The sequence below is a fragment of the Durio zibethinus genome, chromosome 20 (genome assembly GCF_047325235.1).
Source record: "Durio zibethinus cultivar Kanyao isolate XHJ-2024 chromosome 20, ASM4732523v1, whole genome shotgun sequence".
NCBI lineage: Eukaryota > Viridiplantae > Streptophyta > Magnoliopsida > Malvales > Malvaceae > Durio > Durio zibethinus.
Window position 1 is genome coordinate 1,127,725 of NC_143181.1, and position 18,582 is coordinate 1,146,306.

General features: G+C 33.8%; 1 protein-coding gene and 2 pseudogenes across 2 annotated transcripts; all 3 read right to left on the minus strand.

The window, feature by feature from the left end:
- Window positions 1–11,472: 11,472 nt before the first annotated feature.
- LOC111315834 (ferredoxin--NADP reductase, leaf isozyme, chloroplastic-like) lies at window positions 11,473–14,410 on the minus strand. Its single transcript, XM_089749556.1, has 8 exons — window positions 14,377–14,410; window positions 14,129–14,262; window positions 13,929–14,007; window positions 12,608–12,699; window positions 12,400–12,483; window positions 12,256–12,318; window positions 11,918–12,151; window positions 11,473–11,839 (listed from the first exon to the last, which is right to left on the minus strand). The coding sequence occupies exons 1-8, from the start codon at window positions 14,393–14,395 to the stop codon at window positions 11,771–11,773; spliced, it is 774 nt and encodes a 257-aa protein (XP_089605682.1). The 5' UTR covers window positions 14,396–14,410; the 3' UTR covers window positions 11,473–11,770.
- On the minus strand, window positions 14,399–15,186 carry LOC149513006 (ferredoxin--NADP reductase, leaf-type isozyme, chloroplastic pseudogene; annotated as a pseudogene). Its single transcript, XR_016330800.1, has 2 exons — window positions 14,711–15,186; window positions 14,399–14,631 (listed from the first exon to the last, which is right to left on the minus strand). The product of XR_016330800.1 is annotated as a ferredoxin--NADP reductase, leaf-type isozyme, chloroplastic pseudogene (transcript).
- Window positions 15,187–16,040: 854 nt separating this feature from the next.
- On the minus strand, window positions 16,041–17,185 carry LOC111314780 (chaperone protein dnaJ 11, chloroplastic pseudogene; annotated as a pseudogene).
- Between the last annotated feature and the right edge of the window lie 1,397 nt (window positions 17,186–18,582).

An 18,582-nucleotide genomic window follows, 5' to 3' on the forward strand; every position in this document is an offset into this window, starting at 1 on the left:
GAACTTCATGACCAATTAGCGCCCATTTAACAATAAGTTAAGTTCTTCTTCTTACATCGATCCTATAATATAGAGGATTTGGCAAAGAATATGACATAACATCTGCTTTCTAATCTGTTCATTAAAAAATTAACTTGCACTTGTAGAGGAAATAGTATTACACAAGTGGTGAAAAAACCAAGATTAAGACATAAAAACAAACATTAAATTAAGATGATTAATTAGGTTTATAAGGTTAAATTTGTCAAATAAATGTTTAACTAACAAATTTATGGAGAATAAACTAAACTATCTATAGTTTTAATCCCTGATTAACGTTGGTACCAATATGATTATGGTCCAAGAAACTACTATAGATCATGGTCAGAATTTCTTAAATCGTATGAGTTAAAATTATATTCGAATAATTGTCATTATTTTCAATTTTTATTAGGGTTTTGAAGTTTTGGAATGTCAAAAGCAAGATTCAATTAGAGAACATATATATATATATATGTATATATATATATATATATATATATATATATATATATAAACAAGAAAAAAGGACCTAGTAACTGGCAAGGAGGAAAGAAAGGGATACGAGTCATTTTTTATTAGCTTTTTCCTTGAAGAAGCGTTTTTTTTTTTTTTTTTTTTCCACTTTTCTCGAGGTTCTCAAACGTCAACCTTATAAACAAAATCCTCCTGGTCTACTGTTGACCAGCCAATTTTTTTGAGTGCTGTAACCATTAAGCAGAGTAGAAGTAGCTTGAGCAACTTCTATATTTACTATATTTTTCATGGTATAGCCAAAGATGGAAATAAATGACGACCATTCTTTTGATAAATTAACCTGTTTATTAGTTGAGCAGACTAAGGTTAATATAAGTATTAATCAGAGTCAATTTCTAGTAATTAGGTTTCAGAAAGCAAAATGATCTAACCTGAAAACAACAAATCAGGAGACCCTTGGTTTCAAGATATGCCCTTGAAAATATCTTAATTATATCTGACTACCATCTACCCCAATTAAAATATCTCAATTGTCAGCTTAAATGCTGAAATTGCCTTGGAGTAAACCTAAACAAGTTTTGTTTTGGATATGTCAATCGCAGCCGCCGCCTCAAAAGACATGAAAACAGGGTGGGTTTTGTGCTTAATTTTGCTGTTAGTAACCTGCGCATGCCAGCTTGGAAGGCTGAGATGCGGTGATCGTGGTGCTCCGAAATTCATAATTTTAATGCTATTGGCTGAGGTCGTTCTCGCTTACGGGGATTGGTAGGAATGCAAACTCAGCCTAAGAGCGTTGCTAATTAAAACAGACAATGCTGTCCATTATTTGGCAATTAATGCTGTCGCAATAATTTATACAGGTATTTTTCAATCCTATTATTGTACTTGTCTACTTGATGGTAAAAATGTGAGGCAGTCTGTCCTGTCTCTCCGTCGAAGAGATAAACTACACTTGAAGATCATAGCCAGAAAGTTCATACATATATATATATATATATGACATAATTTGAGCTTAAAAATTTAAGCTGTTAGATTTTTAGATTTTTTATACATATATAAGATATTTTATTCAAATTCTTTTATGATTTAAGATTCTTTAATCACATATGAATTATATTCCAATAATCTCTTCCATTTATTTGTGAGTTTTGATCAAGTGTCACCTCAGCTTCTCTGTGCGAGTAAATCTTATCAACAACTTTTTTGGGTCAGGCAACTTCACATCTCTAGTGCACTTTTGGGGTAGATCATAGCACTTAATCTTACCACCTAAGTTGTCTTAGTGCTCCTTTAAGCTTACACTCCAGGTTGACTCAACATATTGCCCACTTAGGTGTTCCATTTTTGCATATTATCATATATTAGACATAATTTGAGCTTAAAAATTTAAGCTGTTAGATTTTTAGATTTTTTATACATATATAAGATATTTTATTCAAATTTTTTAATGATTTAAGATTCTTTAATCACATATGAATTATATTCCAATAATCTCTTCCGTTTACTTGTGAGTTTTGATCAAGTGTCACCTCAGCTTCTCTGTGCGAGTAAATCTTATCAACAACTTTTTTGGGCCAGGCAACTTCACATCTCTAGTGCACTTTTGGGGTAGATCATAGCACTTAATCTTACCACCTAAGTTGTCTTAGTGCTCCTTTAAGCTTACACTCCAGGTTGACTCAACATATTGCCCACTTAGGTGTTCCATTTTTGCATATTATCATATACTCGATGTATCTAAATCAAACCTTTTAATATCAGTGTTCGAACACATAGAGTTGATGGACACGGCCAACCTCTAATCTGCCAATAATCTCCCCTCCAGCAAGACTACTAGGATTCGAACTCGTGACTTTTCAGATCCGTCGTAACCATGGCTCTGATACCACTTGTTGAGCCTGAAGCAATAAACACTACAACGTAGAAACAATATATTGTAATAAACCCACAGTAATAGACAACAATCAATAATTAACAAAGCAGAAAAAATAAAGCACACCAAGATTTACGTGAAAAACCCTCAAGTGTAGAGAAAAAAATCATAGACCACTAGAAAAATTTTCACTATCAAATATAGGATATACAAAGTTCTTCTCTATCTAAAACTGGAGTTAATCAACAACTAAAGAGAGACAATTTGAGAAATCTCTTCAAATAGGTGACTCAAAAAATACACATTAGATTTGTTCCTACAGAGCTTCAAATTCGATCTTCACCGTTCAAAATGTAGAACTGTGAATCATAAACCTACTGATAAAATTTCAGCTCAATCGGATCATGAATCAACTTTAGTTTAACTAACTCTTTTTTTTTTAAAAATAATTTCTCTAGCTTTTTCTCTTTCTTTTTTTGGTTTTTTACGCCACCTTAAAACAACATCACCTCTTTTTATTAAATAGTTAGCGCTTTGTGTAAAAAAAAAGATCAAAGCCCATGACCTTTGATTTGGTCCAAAATCAATTACATGGGGTTAGACCCCATTTTCCTAACAATCTCCCCCTCCAACCCTATTAGGAGGAGATTCATCACCACAGCAGTTTCATTTGAAACTTACCTTAGCCAAGGAACTCATTTCAGCCAAGTTATTATAGAGCTCAAGCTTCTCTCTTAGAAGTATCTTAGTCAACAAATCTATCACATTCTTATCAGTATGGACTTTTTTCAACGGTATTTACTATTCTTTAGTCACTGAATGTAACCAGTGACATCTAACATCAATGTGTTTTATCCTAACATAGTGCATGACATTCTTACTCAAATCTAAAACACTATAACAATCACAAAACATCACATACTCTTTTTTATTTAACCCCAATTCAAGAAGAAAACGTTTCATCCAAAGTATTTCTTTACTTGTTTTAGTTGCTGCAATATATTCAGCTTCTGTAGTTGATAAATACTTCTGTAACTTAGACCCCAAAGACATAGCTCCTATTGTAAAAGTAAATAAATACCTTGAAGTAAATTTTTTATCATCAAGATCATCGACTATATCAGTATCAGTAAACTCTTTTAGAACTGATTATGAAACTCCATAACTTAAGCATATTTTTTAGGTACCCTTCAAATATCTGAAAATCTATTTTACTGTTTTTTAGTGAATCTTTCTCAGATTAAAAAAAAAATCTCCTCACTACATCAACTGTATGAGCAATATCAGACCATGTACAAATCATAAGATACATTAAAGAATAAACTACAGAAGAATAAGAAATACTAGACATAGCTAGTTACTTTTTTTTAGATACCGGATAAGATTTCTTACTCGTATGAAAATGGTTGGCAAGTGGACTACTAACTGATTTAGCATGTTGCATGTTGAATCTACTAAGTACCCATTCAACATATTTTTTTTTATGACAACCACAGCTTTTCAACTCTCCTATCTCAGATAATGTCCATATTGAGAATCTATTTTATTGAACCTAAATCTTTCATGTCAAAGGACTTAGACAATTGTTTTTTTAACTTGCAAATCATACCAGCATCTTATCCTATAATTAACATATCATCATTATATAATAAGAGAATAATGAAGTTATCATCAGAAAATTTTTTGACATATACACAAGGATCTGCTACTATTTTTTTATAGTTATGGTTCACCATAAAAGAATCAAACTTTTTGTACTACTGTCACAAAGCTTGTTTTCAGTCATGCAAGTTTTTCTTCAGTTTGTAAACTAAATGCTCTTTCCCTGTCACTTCAAAACCTTTAGATTGATTTATATAAATGTCCTCCTGCAAGTCACCATATAAGAATACAGTTTTAACATTAAGTTGCTCAAGCTCAATATTCAAACTAGCTGTTAATCCTAGTATCACTCAAATGAAACTCATCTTCACAATTGAAGAGAAGATCTCATCAAAATCAATGCCTGATTTATGAGAAAAACTTTTTACCACTAATCGAGCTTTGTAACTCACTAGTTTGTCATCATCATTTTTTAACTTGAACACCCATTTATTTTTCAACAGCCTCTTTCCTTTTGAAAGTTTAACAAGATCATAAGTACCATTGTTTCACAATGACTTCATCTCTTCTTTCATTGCTTTTAACCAATGCTCTCTATCCGAAGTAGTCTACACATCTTGAAAGCTTTCTGACTTTCCCTCACTAATAAGTAAAATAAAATCTAAACTTGGATACTTGGTAGATGGCTTATGCTCTCTAGTAAATTTTTTAGGCTGAGACTCTACATCACCTGATGCCAAAAGTAGCTCTCCTGCTCAACATTTTTTGATGGATATGATTGCTTTATCTACTAAAAAATGATTGCATCTAACTTATCACTAACTGTGACTGGCTTATTGATATCTTCAAGTTTTGTTTCTTGCTCATTTTCACTATCTGTGGCACTTTCCTGTGGAACCTCTATCGATGTTGAAACATCACACTCAACAGTAATTCGTGTAATCTTCTCATTTTTCTTAAGGTCTGCTATGATTTTTTTTTCATGAAAGACCATATCTTTACTTCTGATTGTCTTTTTTTTCACTAAATCCCATACCTTATAGTCAAATTTCTCATCATTATATCTTACAAATACACACTATGTGACTTTACTGTCAAGCTTTCACCTCTATTTTTTCAGCATATGCATGAATATTTTACATCCAGAAACTTTTAAGTGAGAGTATGAAGCATTTTTCTCTGTCCACACTTTTTCTGAAATATTAAAGCCTAAAGGAACTAATGGTAGCCTGTTAAGCAAATAACAAGTTATGTTGACTACTTCACTTTAGGATGGCTTTGGTAATTTTTTTATCCTCAACATACATCTAACTTTTTTCACAATGGTGTGGTTCATCCTTTTAGCTACATCATTATGCTGTGATATTTTAGATTTTGTCATTTCATGATACTTTAAACAGTACTCTTCAAACTCTTTGGATATGTATTCCCTATCATTATCAGTCCGAATACACTTCAAGGATAACCCTATTATCTTTTTCACCACAACATGAAATTTTTGAAGATACTATAATATTTGACTTTTATTTTTTAACATATACATCCAAGTCTTACGTGAAGCATCATTAATAAAAGTAAAAAAATATCTACTACCACCTAATAACTCAACTTCAATGCGATCACATACGTCAGAATAAATCAATTTCAATATATTTTATTTTATCTGAGAACTCTTACAAAAAAAACTCTACGATGCTTACCAAATAAACAATGATCACATGAACTGAGAGACATACCTTTAGTCAAAAAAACAAGAAACTATCTTGTCAAAACTTGTAACCCCTTCTTACTCATATGTGTCAGCCTCTTATGTCACAAGTTTGGTGAAGCATCATCCTCAATGGCATTTATCTGGTTGCCATTCAATTGCATCCATGTCTTATACATTGTACAGCATGATTTTTTTCTTGCAGCTACCGTAGATCTTTTGAGAAGTTTTCACTGCCCATTTTTTTATTGACTCTTATATCCTTTTTTATCAAGGATATTAATAGCAAGCAAGTTCATTCTCATATCTAAAATGTGTCTGACATCCCTCAAAGTCAACATGTAGCTTGTACTAGTTTATACAACAATATTATCAATCTCAATAATTTACGACACATTTTTATTTCTCATCTTAATGCACTCAAAGTTTCTTGCTTTGTAAGTTATAAACAACTTTTTTTTAGGAACATAATAATATGTTGTTCCTGTGTCAACTATCCACTCAATGTCGAGATCACCAACATGATTACAATCACCATGTGTACAAATCAAAGTAACTAAATTACTATCTGAATTCACTTCTGTAATATTATCATCATCTAAATTTTTATCTTTCTCATCTTTCTATTCTTACTTCAAGATTTTACAGTATCATTTTATATGACTTGCTTTACTATAATGAAAACACTTCACTTTATCTCTAGACTTAGATTTATGTTTAGACTTACTACGACCTTTTGAGTTATGACCTTTGTCAATATTTTTACTCCTATTCTCTGTAACCAGAGCTTGATTCCTAATGTCTACATCTTTTCATCTTACTTTTTTATTAAACATACTATCATTTATCATATCCAATGTCACCTTATAATCATGAGCTGAATTAAAAATAATCACAATTAGAGTATTTTAGCTATTTAGGAATGACCCCAAAAGAAATAATACATTCATTTCATTATTCATCTTAAGCTCTATAGTAGTCATTTGATTAAATATATCTTAAAAATCACTTAAGTGTTCTTTAATAGATCATTCATCCTTATACTATAATGTTACAAGCTTTTTAACAAGCATAACTTTATTCATATATGTTTTTCTCTAATACAATGCTGTCAATTTTTCATAAAATATGCTGATATTAACTCATTTCTTATTGTTACTAGCGTCTTTCTGCTTAATTTCTTTTAATTTTTATCTTTCATATCTGTTAGTTTAGCTAAATCATCTAATATCGGCTTATACAAATCTTTATAGTATAAATGATCTTCCATCATAAGCTTTTAAATTGAATAATTCAATGTTGTCAATTATATCATGAAACCTATATTGTTAGGGATCACCACAGCTCTGATACCATTTGTTAGGCCAAAAACCTCAAATCCAATCACACCAGTAAAAACAAAATCAAACAATAAATCAAACACATAAGAGATAATAATTTAACAAGGTTTGATCCAATCAACTTACGTCCAAGGATGAGAAACAAGATCCACTAATTGTAGAGAATTACAAACATACATCAAATTATCAACTTTACACAACAATCAATACTCACAAGACACTCTCAATCTCTTCTAGTCTTATGAAGTATTCTCAACTTAAACAAACATAAATCTAAACCCTTGTGCACCCTTTTAACATAACCAAACACATACCCATATGCTCCCATACATCATACCTATATGGACCCTCTCAATCTCTTCTAGTCTATTCACAAACAAACATACTCACCCATAAGACATGAAGTCTAATACTCCTATGAGATGTCTATCCCATAAAATTCTATAACTCTCTTACATCTTTTTCTTATACCTAACTTTGTAGAAACTTTATCTATTTATAATCATACAAACTTACCCATTAAGAATTTCTCTTATCTTAGAATTTTTTTTCTGTAAGTCAAACTTGCCTATTAAGAATCCATTTCCTTTTAAAATTCTTCTCTTACAAGTCAAACTTACCTATTAAGAATCATCTTTCTCTTAGAATTTTTTTCTTACAAGTCTTCTTATCCATCTAGTAATATCTAACAAATCTCTAATAAATTTCAAACAAATCTCTTATGAGATTTGAGTCAATATTCTCAACAATCTCTACTTTGACTCAAATTTTATCAAATCATCTATCTTTATGCTAGACATGTTTGGCTTCACCTGTAATGGAAGTCTCACAATCATCTTCTCTTCTCTTGTGTCTTCACGCTTCATACAAATCAATCCTCAATCTTCAAAACTTAAACTCAAACTCTTCTCTTGAATCAAACTCTTCTGGATTTGCTTCTTCCCATGTCTCAAACCATGCACTTCTCACATCTTAAACCTTTAGCTCTTCCCACATCTTGAACTTTTAGCTCTTCTACGTCTCGAACCTTCGACTCTTTTCACATCTTGAATCTTTAATTTTTCTCACGTTTCGAACTTTCAGCTTTGATACCACTTGTTGGGGATCACCACAGCTCTGATATCATTTGTTGGGCTAAAAGTCACAAATCCAATCACACCAACGAAAGTAAAATCAAACAATAAATCAAATACACAAGAAACAACAATTTAACATGGTTCGATCCAATCAACCTACATCCACGGATGAGAAACAAGATTCACTAATTGTAGAGAATTACAAATATACATCAAATCATTAACCTCACTCAACAATCAATACTCATAAGACACTTTCAATCTCCTCTAATCCTATGGAGTATTCTCAACCCAAACAAACATAAATCCAAACCCCTGTGCACCTCTTTCAACATAACCAAACACATACCCATATGCTCCCATACATTATACCTATGTGGACCCTCTCAATCTCCTCTAGTCTACTCACAAACAAATATACACACCCATAACACATAAAGTCCCAATATTCCTATGGAGTGTCTATCCCACAAAATCCTACAACTCTCTTACATCTTTTTCTCATACCTAACATTTTAGAGACTTCACCTATTTATAACCATACAAACTTGCCCATTAAGAATCTCTCTCTTCTTAGAATTCTTCTCTTGTAAGTCAAACTTGCCTATTAAGAATCCCTTTTCTTTTAGAATTCTTCTCTTGTAAGTCAAACTTACCTATTAAGAATCATTTTTCTCTTAGAATTCTTCTTTTGCAAGTCTTCTTATCCATCTAGCAATATCTAACAAATCTCTAACAAATCCCAAACAAATCTCTTATGAGATTTGAATCAATATTCCCAACATATATTACCTTCCATGATCTCTAAAAGAATTTACATCTTTCTTGGGTTATTTTTATATCGATGTCTCAAAATAACCTTCACTCTGATACAATTTGTTGGGGAGATAAATCACATTTAGAGTCCATGGAGCACACTAGAGAGTCCATACATACATGTTGGATACTAATTAAGCCTAAAAACTTAAGCTATTAAGTTTTTGGATCCTTTATACATATATAAGATATTTTATTTAAATTTTCTAATAATATGAAATTTTTTACTCATACGTGAATCATATTTTAACAATCCTTTGGGTACTAAATAAAGCACATATCAGAACACGAGGTTGTAAGCATCAGTCAACAGGTCCGCATTCTTCCTGCGCTAGAAGCCTAGAATTCAAAACCCAATCTGATAACTGAAGTTCTGGGCAGGCAACGTCAGAGTCTCTCCTAATTACCTACAATCAATACTAATAACCTTGCGAAATGGCAATATAAAAAATTTTACCTTAGCCCTATCATTAATCGTATCCTGTTTCATATATAGAAATGTTATTCGATCGCCACTCAACAGATTGCAATCGAAATCTAGGGCCATCACCTCAGAATCAAGGGATGTTTTCAAGTTTAGGAAGGTTCTACTGATCATCTGCATGATGGCGCAGATGATGATGTAAATTAAAGGTGGAAGTTAAACATGTGATGATCTTTGTCATGACATGACATTCCTTGGTTTCAAACATGTTTGTGTCAAAAGGTTTGTCATCACGGCTGACATGGGAAACATCATATCAGGTTCAGTTCTTCAATCTACCAAAGATACCAATTAAAGAATATTAACATTAACAAAACAAAGAGTCTACATAAAATTAAGTAACCTCTTATAATCTTATAAGATTGGAAACAAGATGGCTATAAAGTTTGAGGTTAATATCATCCTTAAGTACATCAAGCATAAACATAGAAGGAGATTGTATCGTTTTATTGCAATTTACTAAAGCAAAGTGAACTAAGAATCCAAACTCGCGCTTACCAAAATTTAGGCCTAAAGTGCATATATTACTATAACTTATAATTTCAAGGGGTGATTAACCTCACATGTTATCCAAGCCTCAGGTCAAATGGTAAAATTTTCAAGTTTTTCTTAACCACTGAGCAACTATGATCACTTTTCTCTAAAACAAATCCAAGAATACTACTGATGTTGTTAAGAGTTTTAAGAGTTTTGTTCATTGAAAACTTTACTCATCTCAAACCAAGCAGGCTGATCCCTTTATCTTCCCTCACCTAAGATCTTTGTTTCATGGTAGGGTCGTCAACACCTTATTTACAAAGTCATCAATGGACCGATGAAAGAAAAAAATTATTTTGCTGAATTTATGTTATGAGACAAGCTGAGGACAGGTTTAAATGAAATGACAGTGACAGAGGTAGAATCTAATTCTTCTCCTCTTATCCGAAATGGTTAGGCCATTGACATTTAAACAACCATAATATTGAGTTCTACAATATTAATTGTAGAAATAACTGCTCGCAGATAATTTCGCACTAAATATAGGGATTTGGGACCACAAATTATGTGTTAAATATGATTTTTTCTAATATAAAGCACCCACCCTTTTTTTTTTAATGTCAAAAAAAGTTCAACAGCTGGCCTTTAGATCACCTCATCATGTATCACGCACAAAGAAAACAGCATTTTAATTAGTACAAGAAGATCAGTGAATTAATTTTTTATTCGATCTGATTCACGCCTGTGGTAAAATGAGAGAAGTGGGTTATCAAGAGATTAGCCGACAATGTTGAAACCAAGGTATGAAAATCCAAAGAAGAGTTTCAAGAGTGGAAGCATGAGAAACGTTAAATGTGAATCACCTGTATTCCACAAATGAATTCACATTCTGCAAAACCAAACATTATGGAATGTTTTGTCATCTGCAGAAATGCTGAAATCATATTATGATTAGATGATTAGAAGCACTCAAAAGAGATAAATGTCATTATGTTATCCGTAACGTTCCAACAATGGGAGGTGATAAGATTAATATTTAAGCAGTGTTGATGCGTTTGCCTACAATTTTTAAATCACATCGACTAATGCAAATGGCAGACCCGGTGAGAAATTAAAACAAAAATTATTGATGACATCTCTTGTTGGTTTCTATCATGACAGATCTGTTACTGTCTCATGACAGATGCCTAGAACAGGCAATATTTAAGTTATCAAGATGACTTAATTTAACAAGAAATCTTTTGTTGGTTTCTATCATGACAGATCTGTTATTGTCTCATTACCATCTACTGGCAGATGCTCAATACTTTCCATTAGCCCACTGATAGACTACATTAGGATCAATTTTATTGTAAATATTTTAATAGGATAAATTTAATTTTTTTATTAATAAATTTCATCAAAGAATCTTAAATCCTCAAAGCCCATTCATCTTTGTAGCAAAACAAGTCAATCCAAACCCATAAAGGCTAAATTTTAGCTTATTGAACTTTCGTTTGTTTAGTACCTTTATTTAAATATTGGGCTTGTTAGCCCATTTTCGTATGTTACCCTTTCTATTACAGATTTACCATTAGGACCGTACATTAAGCTTTAACTCATCCAAACCAAACCAACCCCCACACAAGGGTCTCAGGATCAACCCTTGCATTGCCTTTCCATCAAGTAATTTGATACAATGTTGAGTTTCTCGTCACTTCAGACGATGACCAAAATCAAAATAACATAAGTTACCGTGACAAGGAGTTTTCTCCTTCAAATTTGCACCATACAACCTGTCTTGAGGTAAGAATTTACGAGTTCAGCTGATAATTCAACTTTTACATCAAAGAAGTTAATAAGAAATGGGGCAAAGAGAAAGGAGGAAATGACTGAATGGCAAAATAAATGCCGCCAAGATCAGTAGACTTCAACGTTCCATTGTTCTGATTTCTTCAATTGTCTCTTTGATTCAATCCAATCAATACCTGGATGAAGCAAAAGTTAGGAGATCAAATCATTCTTTTGAAAATGCTGTAAGTCAAATCGCCCATAATATAAGTTATCATCTTTGGCAGCCAAAGAGATCATGATGTCATCACTTCCCTTTTCCATTCCCTTTAGTCCGCACATACAGACATAGGTGTTATCTTTCTTGAGCAATTCCCATAGCTCTTCAGCAAACTGAGCCATTCGGGTTTGAATATACATCTTCTCACCCTTGTCATTTGTTTGTTCTCTACTCACGGCATAATCCACCTTGAAATTATTTGGTGCCTTCTCCTTCATCTTCTCAAATTCCTGATATGAAAGCATAAATAGAACAGATCAAATTTCTAATCCGATATAAATTCCAGTACCTAGAGAAAGAATAAATGAATAATGTAAAGGTTAAGAAAGCTTGCCTCCTTGTAGAGCAGTGAGCTACTGGTCGGAACACCCAAGAAGAGCCAAGCCAACCCATTAAACTGCATCTCATACCAACAACAGGTCAAGTACTTACAACAACTTGCCAATTTGTTTTTGTAAGCTCTAGATATCACACCCACCTTGTAGTCGTCATGTTTATCGAAGAACATCTTCCATAAGAATGAACGGAAAGGAGCAATTCCAATTCCATTTCCAGTTGCAAGCTGCAACAAGGAAACCAAACATAAACATGTTAAGAAATGCCCAAATAACAGGATGGTAATTATGTTAACCCAACAAGTCCTTAGCTATATGATACTCTTGAAAGAGCTAATAATAAAAAGCCACCATTATGATGGTGGCATTTGGATCTTTTGGCATAAGCATCTCTTTCCCAACAGGTCCTGTGATCTTCACTTCAGCACCAGGCTTCAAGTCACCTGAATGGGGCAATTACAATTGATAAATGATAATAAAACTATCAAAGGTGATTATTTTAACATAAAGCTGACAACTTTCCCTAGGCTCCATCAGCTTCAATAACAAAACTATCAACACGATATTTGGAAAATGTTACATTTATTTGTCATGTCTTCAACTGAATCAGTAAATGATTTCTTATAGTTACAAGGGACAAAACGTTTCAATTGTTCTTGGATCTGGGTCAGCTTTTGGCACCTAAGGAAGAAGGCATCAACCTTGCCAGCTGTTTTTATTCAATCCAACATATAAAGGTCATGTTTAGTGCATAAGATGATGGATAAGACAGGATAATAATTATCTTATATTATGTTTGGTTTGTATCTAAAGAAAGAGATAGGATTACAAGGAGGATTAATCATCCTCTTGGTATATGGTGATTCGATCCTCTCAAAGTGGAAAGAATTATTTTTAATCCGTGGGATTGAACTTACATGTCCTATTATACCTTTAAAAATGACATCAATAATTTAAATTGTATAAACTTTGAGTAAGGATAATTTTGACAAATAAATAAATTATCCTATCCTAATTCTTGCATACATTAAACACAAAATAGAATGACATTATTTAATCTAATCCTATTCACAATGTCATCTTATCTTACCCTATCATAATCTTGTGTACCAAACACATCCAAAGTTTAATTATATGATAATTTTTCAAAAGAGGAAAACAAATAACATATAGAACCCAGAAGATGTTACTATGGATAGACCTGAAAGCATGATGTTTATTTATGTTTCAGCAATAACTTGGTTCCCATTCTTACTACTAGATAAAGGATATGTGCAACGTATTGTCAATCTACATTTTGGAAGACCACCCCATTCATATCAGAAAGAATTATATGTAGAGATAATAGAACTTTTTTATAATGTTAAGAAAAAAAGTTCTCGTGGCTAGATATTAAGGTAAAAAGATGGTAGCTATTAGCTAACAAACCAACATGCTGAAGATTAAACATATCGGCAACCTCAAGAAATAAGAACTACGTCATGAAGATCATTACTCAGATTTCTATCCTAGGTGGTCTCTTGTATATTTTGTTCAAGATATCAATCTTAAATGTGCTATAAGCGTGGCCAAAGTGAGGGTTTTCTTAGATTTATAACCTGGTTTACTTTTCAGTATTGCAAGTCATAGATACAGAGGATTTAAAAGAAAAAAGAAATTTTAAAATCCTTACACAATAAATTTGAGCAAACTCCTTTTACTATCTCTCCTTGTTCATTGGTGTAAACAAGCCTTTTGACACACAAGGAAACCTGCAATTACAAGTACATCGCGATCAGGTTAGATATCAATCTGAATTAAAGAGACAAAAACCATAGAAAACCAATGCATCCCCCCAAAAAACAATCCTTTAAAAATATATGAAGGAATTACAGTTTGAGAATTGCCAAAGTCTCGCAAAGCACTGCTAGCGATAGAGTACAGTCTAAGTTTGTGGGGTTTTCCATTCTTGTCAAGACCGTCAGCAATGACACCAATGGATTGTCCTTCTCTATATGGTACTTCCCCTCTGCCATCCAACCGCAAATAATCAAATGCACAAAGCTGACACAAGGCCACCAAACATGTTAAAAAAATGTTTTCAAATATTAAAACAAGCTCCAAAGTTGCTAAAAATTCACCTTCGGTGCTAAAAACCATGTGCCAAGTCTCTCCTGGAGCATCATCCCCTGTAATTTTGGTGTTGAGACTGTAATTTTGGTGTTGAGAAGGCACTTTCCAATGTAGGGATTCTATGACTTGAACTTGTTAACAGTAACACCCTCGTCATCTTTCTTGGAAACTTTTTCTACTTTTGCAGGAGCCTCTGCAATGACCTGAGCTCTAATGGAAACCACATTTCCACTAGCGATGACATTTCTGGAGTACAAAACACTCTGCAGAAGAAACCGGCGGACATAAACACCAGAATAAACGAGTCAATACAAATACGCTTTCTTCCCAAAGAAATCATACCTTGTTGAAGATGATTCTTTCAGGGATAGTGATTGAATTTTTAAATGATAGAGAAGATGACTTGGAAGATGGGAGAGATACTGCTGCATTGACTGTCATTGCCATTGTTTTCTGGCACAAAAGAAAAAAGGACCACAGAGGCCTCTAAGCAGAATTGAGGCCTTGAAGTGGAGGAAGAACTTAAGCCAAGTAGAACCATGACGAAAGACAAGACAAAAAAGAGGTGAAAAACAGAGATGAAAAGACAGAAACCTGGGAGAGGATAACAGATTGGCTGGACAAGAGAGGCGGACAAATTCAGTGGCAGTTGGTGTTTATGGTTGGAAAGCATTTCCTTTAGATTCTTGGGTGATAGATTTGTGGTGAAGTTGGCTTGATTGCTAATGGAAACCCAAAAATAATGATTCCAATAGCGAACTACTCAATTTTATGAAGGCCATTAACTATTGCTCTAGCTTTTAGGCCACCTATTTATGTCCAGAAGTTGGTGGGTTTGAGGTCGAAGAGCCCGTGAAGGGAATCCCTCAAAGGCCTGCCTAAAAAACACTTCCCTAAAGCCTTCCTTGCATAGGTTTTAGCCGGATTACAGTGGGGGCAACGTTGCCTTTGAAATTAAAACCTTTTTAGAATTATGTAATTAATTTTTAGACTATTTTTTACTTAATTAATAAATCATAAATTTATTAATTTTACTTAATAACTAAATTATATGTAATTGAAATGTCACATCAAGGAGTGATTATTGTTTAAGGTTTCCGTAAGATCAAGAAATTCAACGACCGCATTCATGATAAAATACGCAGTCTTCCTCAGAAAGTGTAGAAAAATTATAGCTGTTAACATTGGATGGTGAAAGATGTTGAAGTTGGGTCATGAATTAGATAAGCATAGACTTGTAGTATTCGACCTTTTTTCCAGATATTTTTGAAGATCTTTTCGGCTTTTTGCTGAGCTGTTGAGTTTATCCTGGACAAGGATTAGTAGTAACAAACACATTATAGTCTCTACGATTCTACCAAGTTAATGGAATAAAATGACTAAACATTTCCTTTATGTTGCAACTTGATTCATATTGTAGTTTCCTATTAGATTACTTTTTCGGCTTCTTATTTGCAAATCTCCCTTCGCGAAACAGAGGGAATTGGTGTTTTCTTCTTGGTTCCATAATGAAACCACAAGGAAAGTAAAAATTCCCCATCCCTTTTAATTACATTTGATTTGATGAGTCTGCTATCCGACCATGAAACTGGTATTCAAACAACTTATCATTATCCGTTAGAATTTGCTTGATTTCTAGTTTCAGAGTCGTTGAAACTTTGAATTTGCCTAATTTATGTCACCAATCTAGTCCGAGTGGGATCCATGCAACTCAGGCTTAGAATATTACTACAATCAACAGATTGAGATTGGGATTTTCTAGTACCATTCAATCCAAATTTTCAGGCATTGTATATTCAAAATGAAACTGAAAGAAACAGAACACTAAAAACACAACACAAAATTCCAACCTTAATAAACTCAGGCTATAAAAAAGCAGCCTGTTTTAGTTCAAATAGTGTCTTTATATTTACAGACATAATTAGCAGCAATCAGTTATTTCCCAAAAGCCGAAAGGCCCAACACGTACAATGAAAATTAGGGACAAAACTTTCACTCATAATCAGTCCGAAGTTTCACCAACATTGATCCGTTTCCCAGGATCGTCTCGTATAACCAGAAAATCCAGAAGACGTTGACACGGCAGACGACGGCCTTGGCCTGAACAACAACGTTCGATCATAATCGGCGCGTTTCTCAGGATCAGACAGGGTAGAGTAAGCTTCGTGAACTTTGATGAACTCGTGTGCCGTGGCGTTATTTTGACCGTTAGCAGATACGTCGGGGTGTAGAACTCGCGCCAGTCTCCGGTAAGCAGCCTTGATCTCCTGACACGTGGCGTCCATCTGGATCCCCAATACCTCGTACAATGATGATGGCGAAGCAATGTGGGAAATTGTTCTCTCAGCCGTTGATGTACAAGTGGCGGAGATACGGAGTGGCCGGAACTGGACACGTGTCGGAATGGAACTGAGTTCCTTGATGGAAACTTTGGGGCCCATGAAAAGAGCAGAGGGGGAGCTGAAAGAAGCGAATATAGAAGATGTTGAAGCCATATTGTGATTGTTGATCGTTCGCTGTTTGCTTTGAGGTGGGGCACTAGTTAGATGGATAAGGTTATTTATAGAGCTGGTTAACCAGGGTTAGCTCGGTTGGGTTAACGGATTACTAAGTACTTAACCACTTGGAAATTATGGATCTCCCACACATGCTGACTCAGAGAAACCGTCGGCGCTTCAGAATTTTTGGAACTTCGTGGATTAAATTATTAGTGCTTACTCCCTACTCCCTAGCTAGTTCTTGGTTCTTATTTCATTTATTAATGTTTAACTCAAGATTAAAACAAAATTTCCACTTTAGCTTGCTTGCCAATGAGGAAAATTTTCAGAATTCTGATGAAGCTGAAGTTTGAGAAGGATTCGGATTCAGTTTTTTTTTTTTTAATTATTTTATACGGCATGATCTGTTTTCACTTTTCAAGCCAATGTTGCATCCTTGAATTTGGATGGATAAGGGGGGAAGAGCTGTTCCTTGTCCTTTGAAGCCTTATCTATATGATCTATCTAGTTGGCATCTACTTGTGGGTTGTCGGGCAAGATGTCCGTGCAAGATACGAGGTTCTTTTCGAGTTATTGTCATTGTTCGATTTTGACACACTAGATAGACAATGGTTTTCCCAATTCGAGGTCTTGTCTTCGTCGCCGCAGTTTTGGCCCCTAAGCTTGCCCCACATATTTATGTAACTGGGTAAATTGAAGGCAATACACAAATATTTGATCATTGCCAAGTGAGGAGCATGTGAAGGTTGAGTATCCCATGTTCAACGTACAGACAGGGCTGTTACCGCCCAAAGAGACAAATTACCGTTAAATTCAAAATATTAAACAATGTTCAATGTTTTTTAATTTGTATCGAGTTCAGAGAAGCCACCAGACAATGAACAGAGGAGGCAAGCAGACAATCAAGTGTTAAAACACAATAAGCGTCGACGTGAGATGCCAGGATTTTACTATCTCCATCTAAGATTATAGGCTCTGCGTTATTCTTTTTGTTTTTTTTTTTTCTTTTGTTCTGTTGTTTGATGGAATTCTTTCCTGCCGAGAAAACACTTGAAAACCAAACCATAACCTTCCCCCTTTACCCAATATAGCCAGGTTTGTGTTTTTCAGGTCTGTGCAATAAACCATATCAGGTCCTTTTCATTTCTCATTAGTACCTTCTTTTCCATTGTCTTAAAAAATTTTAGTTGAGTTTTCATATATTTTTTATTCTTTTTACCAAATATTTATCATGACATGAGGTTATAGTGACCAATGATATGTTCCCAGGGCCAGTCCCGAATGCAACAACAAATGACTCTGAGTATTAATATTCGGAACAACTTGATAGATCCCTTTCTCATGACATGTCAGTTTACAATATGGAAAATCAAGACCAAGTCTTTCCATAATTATAACAAGTACACTTTTTTTTTTTTTTGCTTAGAAACATTGATGTTTACTGAATGCTGTTTCCCTCTAAGTGAAAGAAAATATGTTTTTTTTTTTTAATATAGGAACGGAATTCAAATGAGGAAGAATTCATGGCATGATGGAGTGCAAGAGATGAATTGCCATATCCTGCCTGGCCAAAACTGGACTTACAGCATTCAGCTTAGGGATCAGATAGGAAGTTTCTTTTATTTTCCTTCACTTCTGTACAAAGCTGGTGGTGGTTAGGGGGCCATCTTTTGGCACCTTCGTCATCGATGTCCTATACCATGATTTTCTACCATA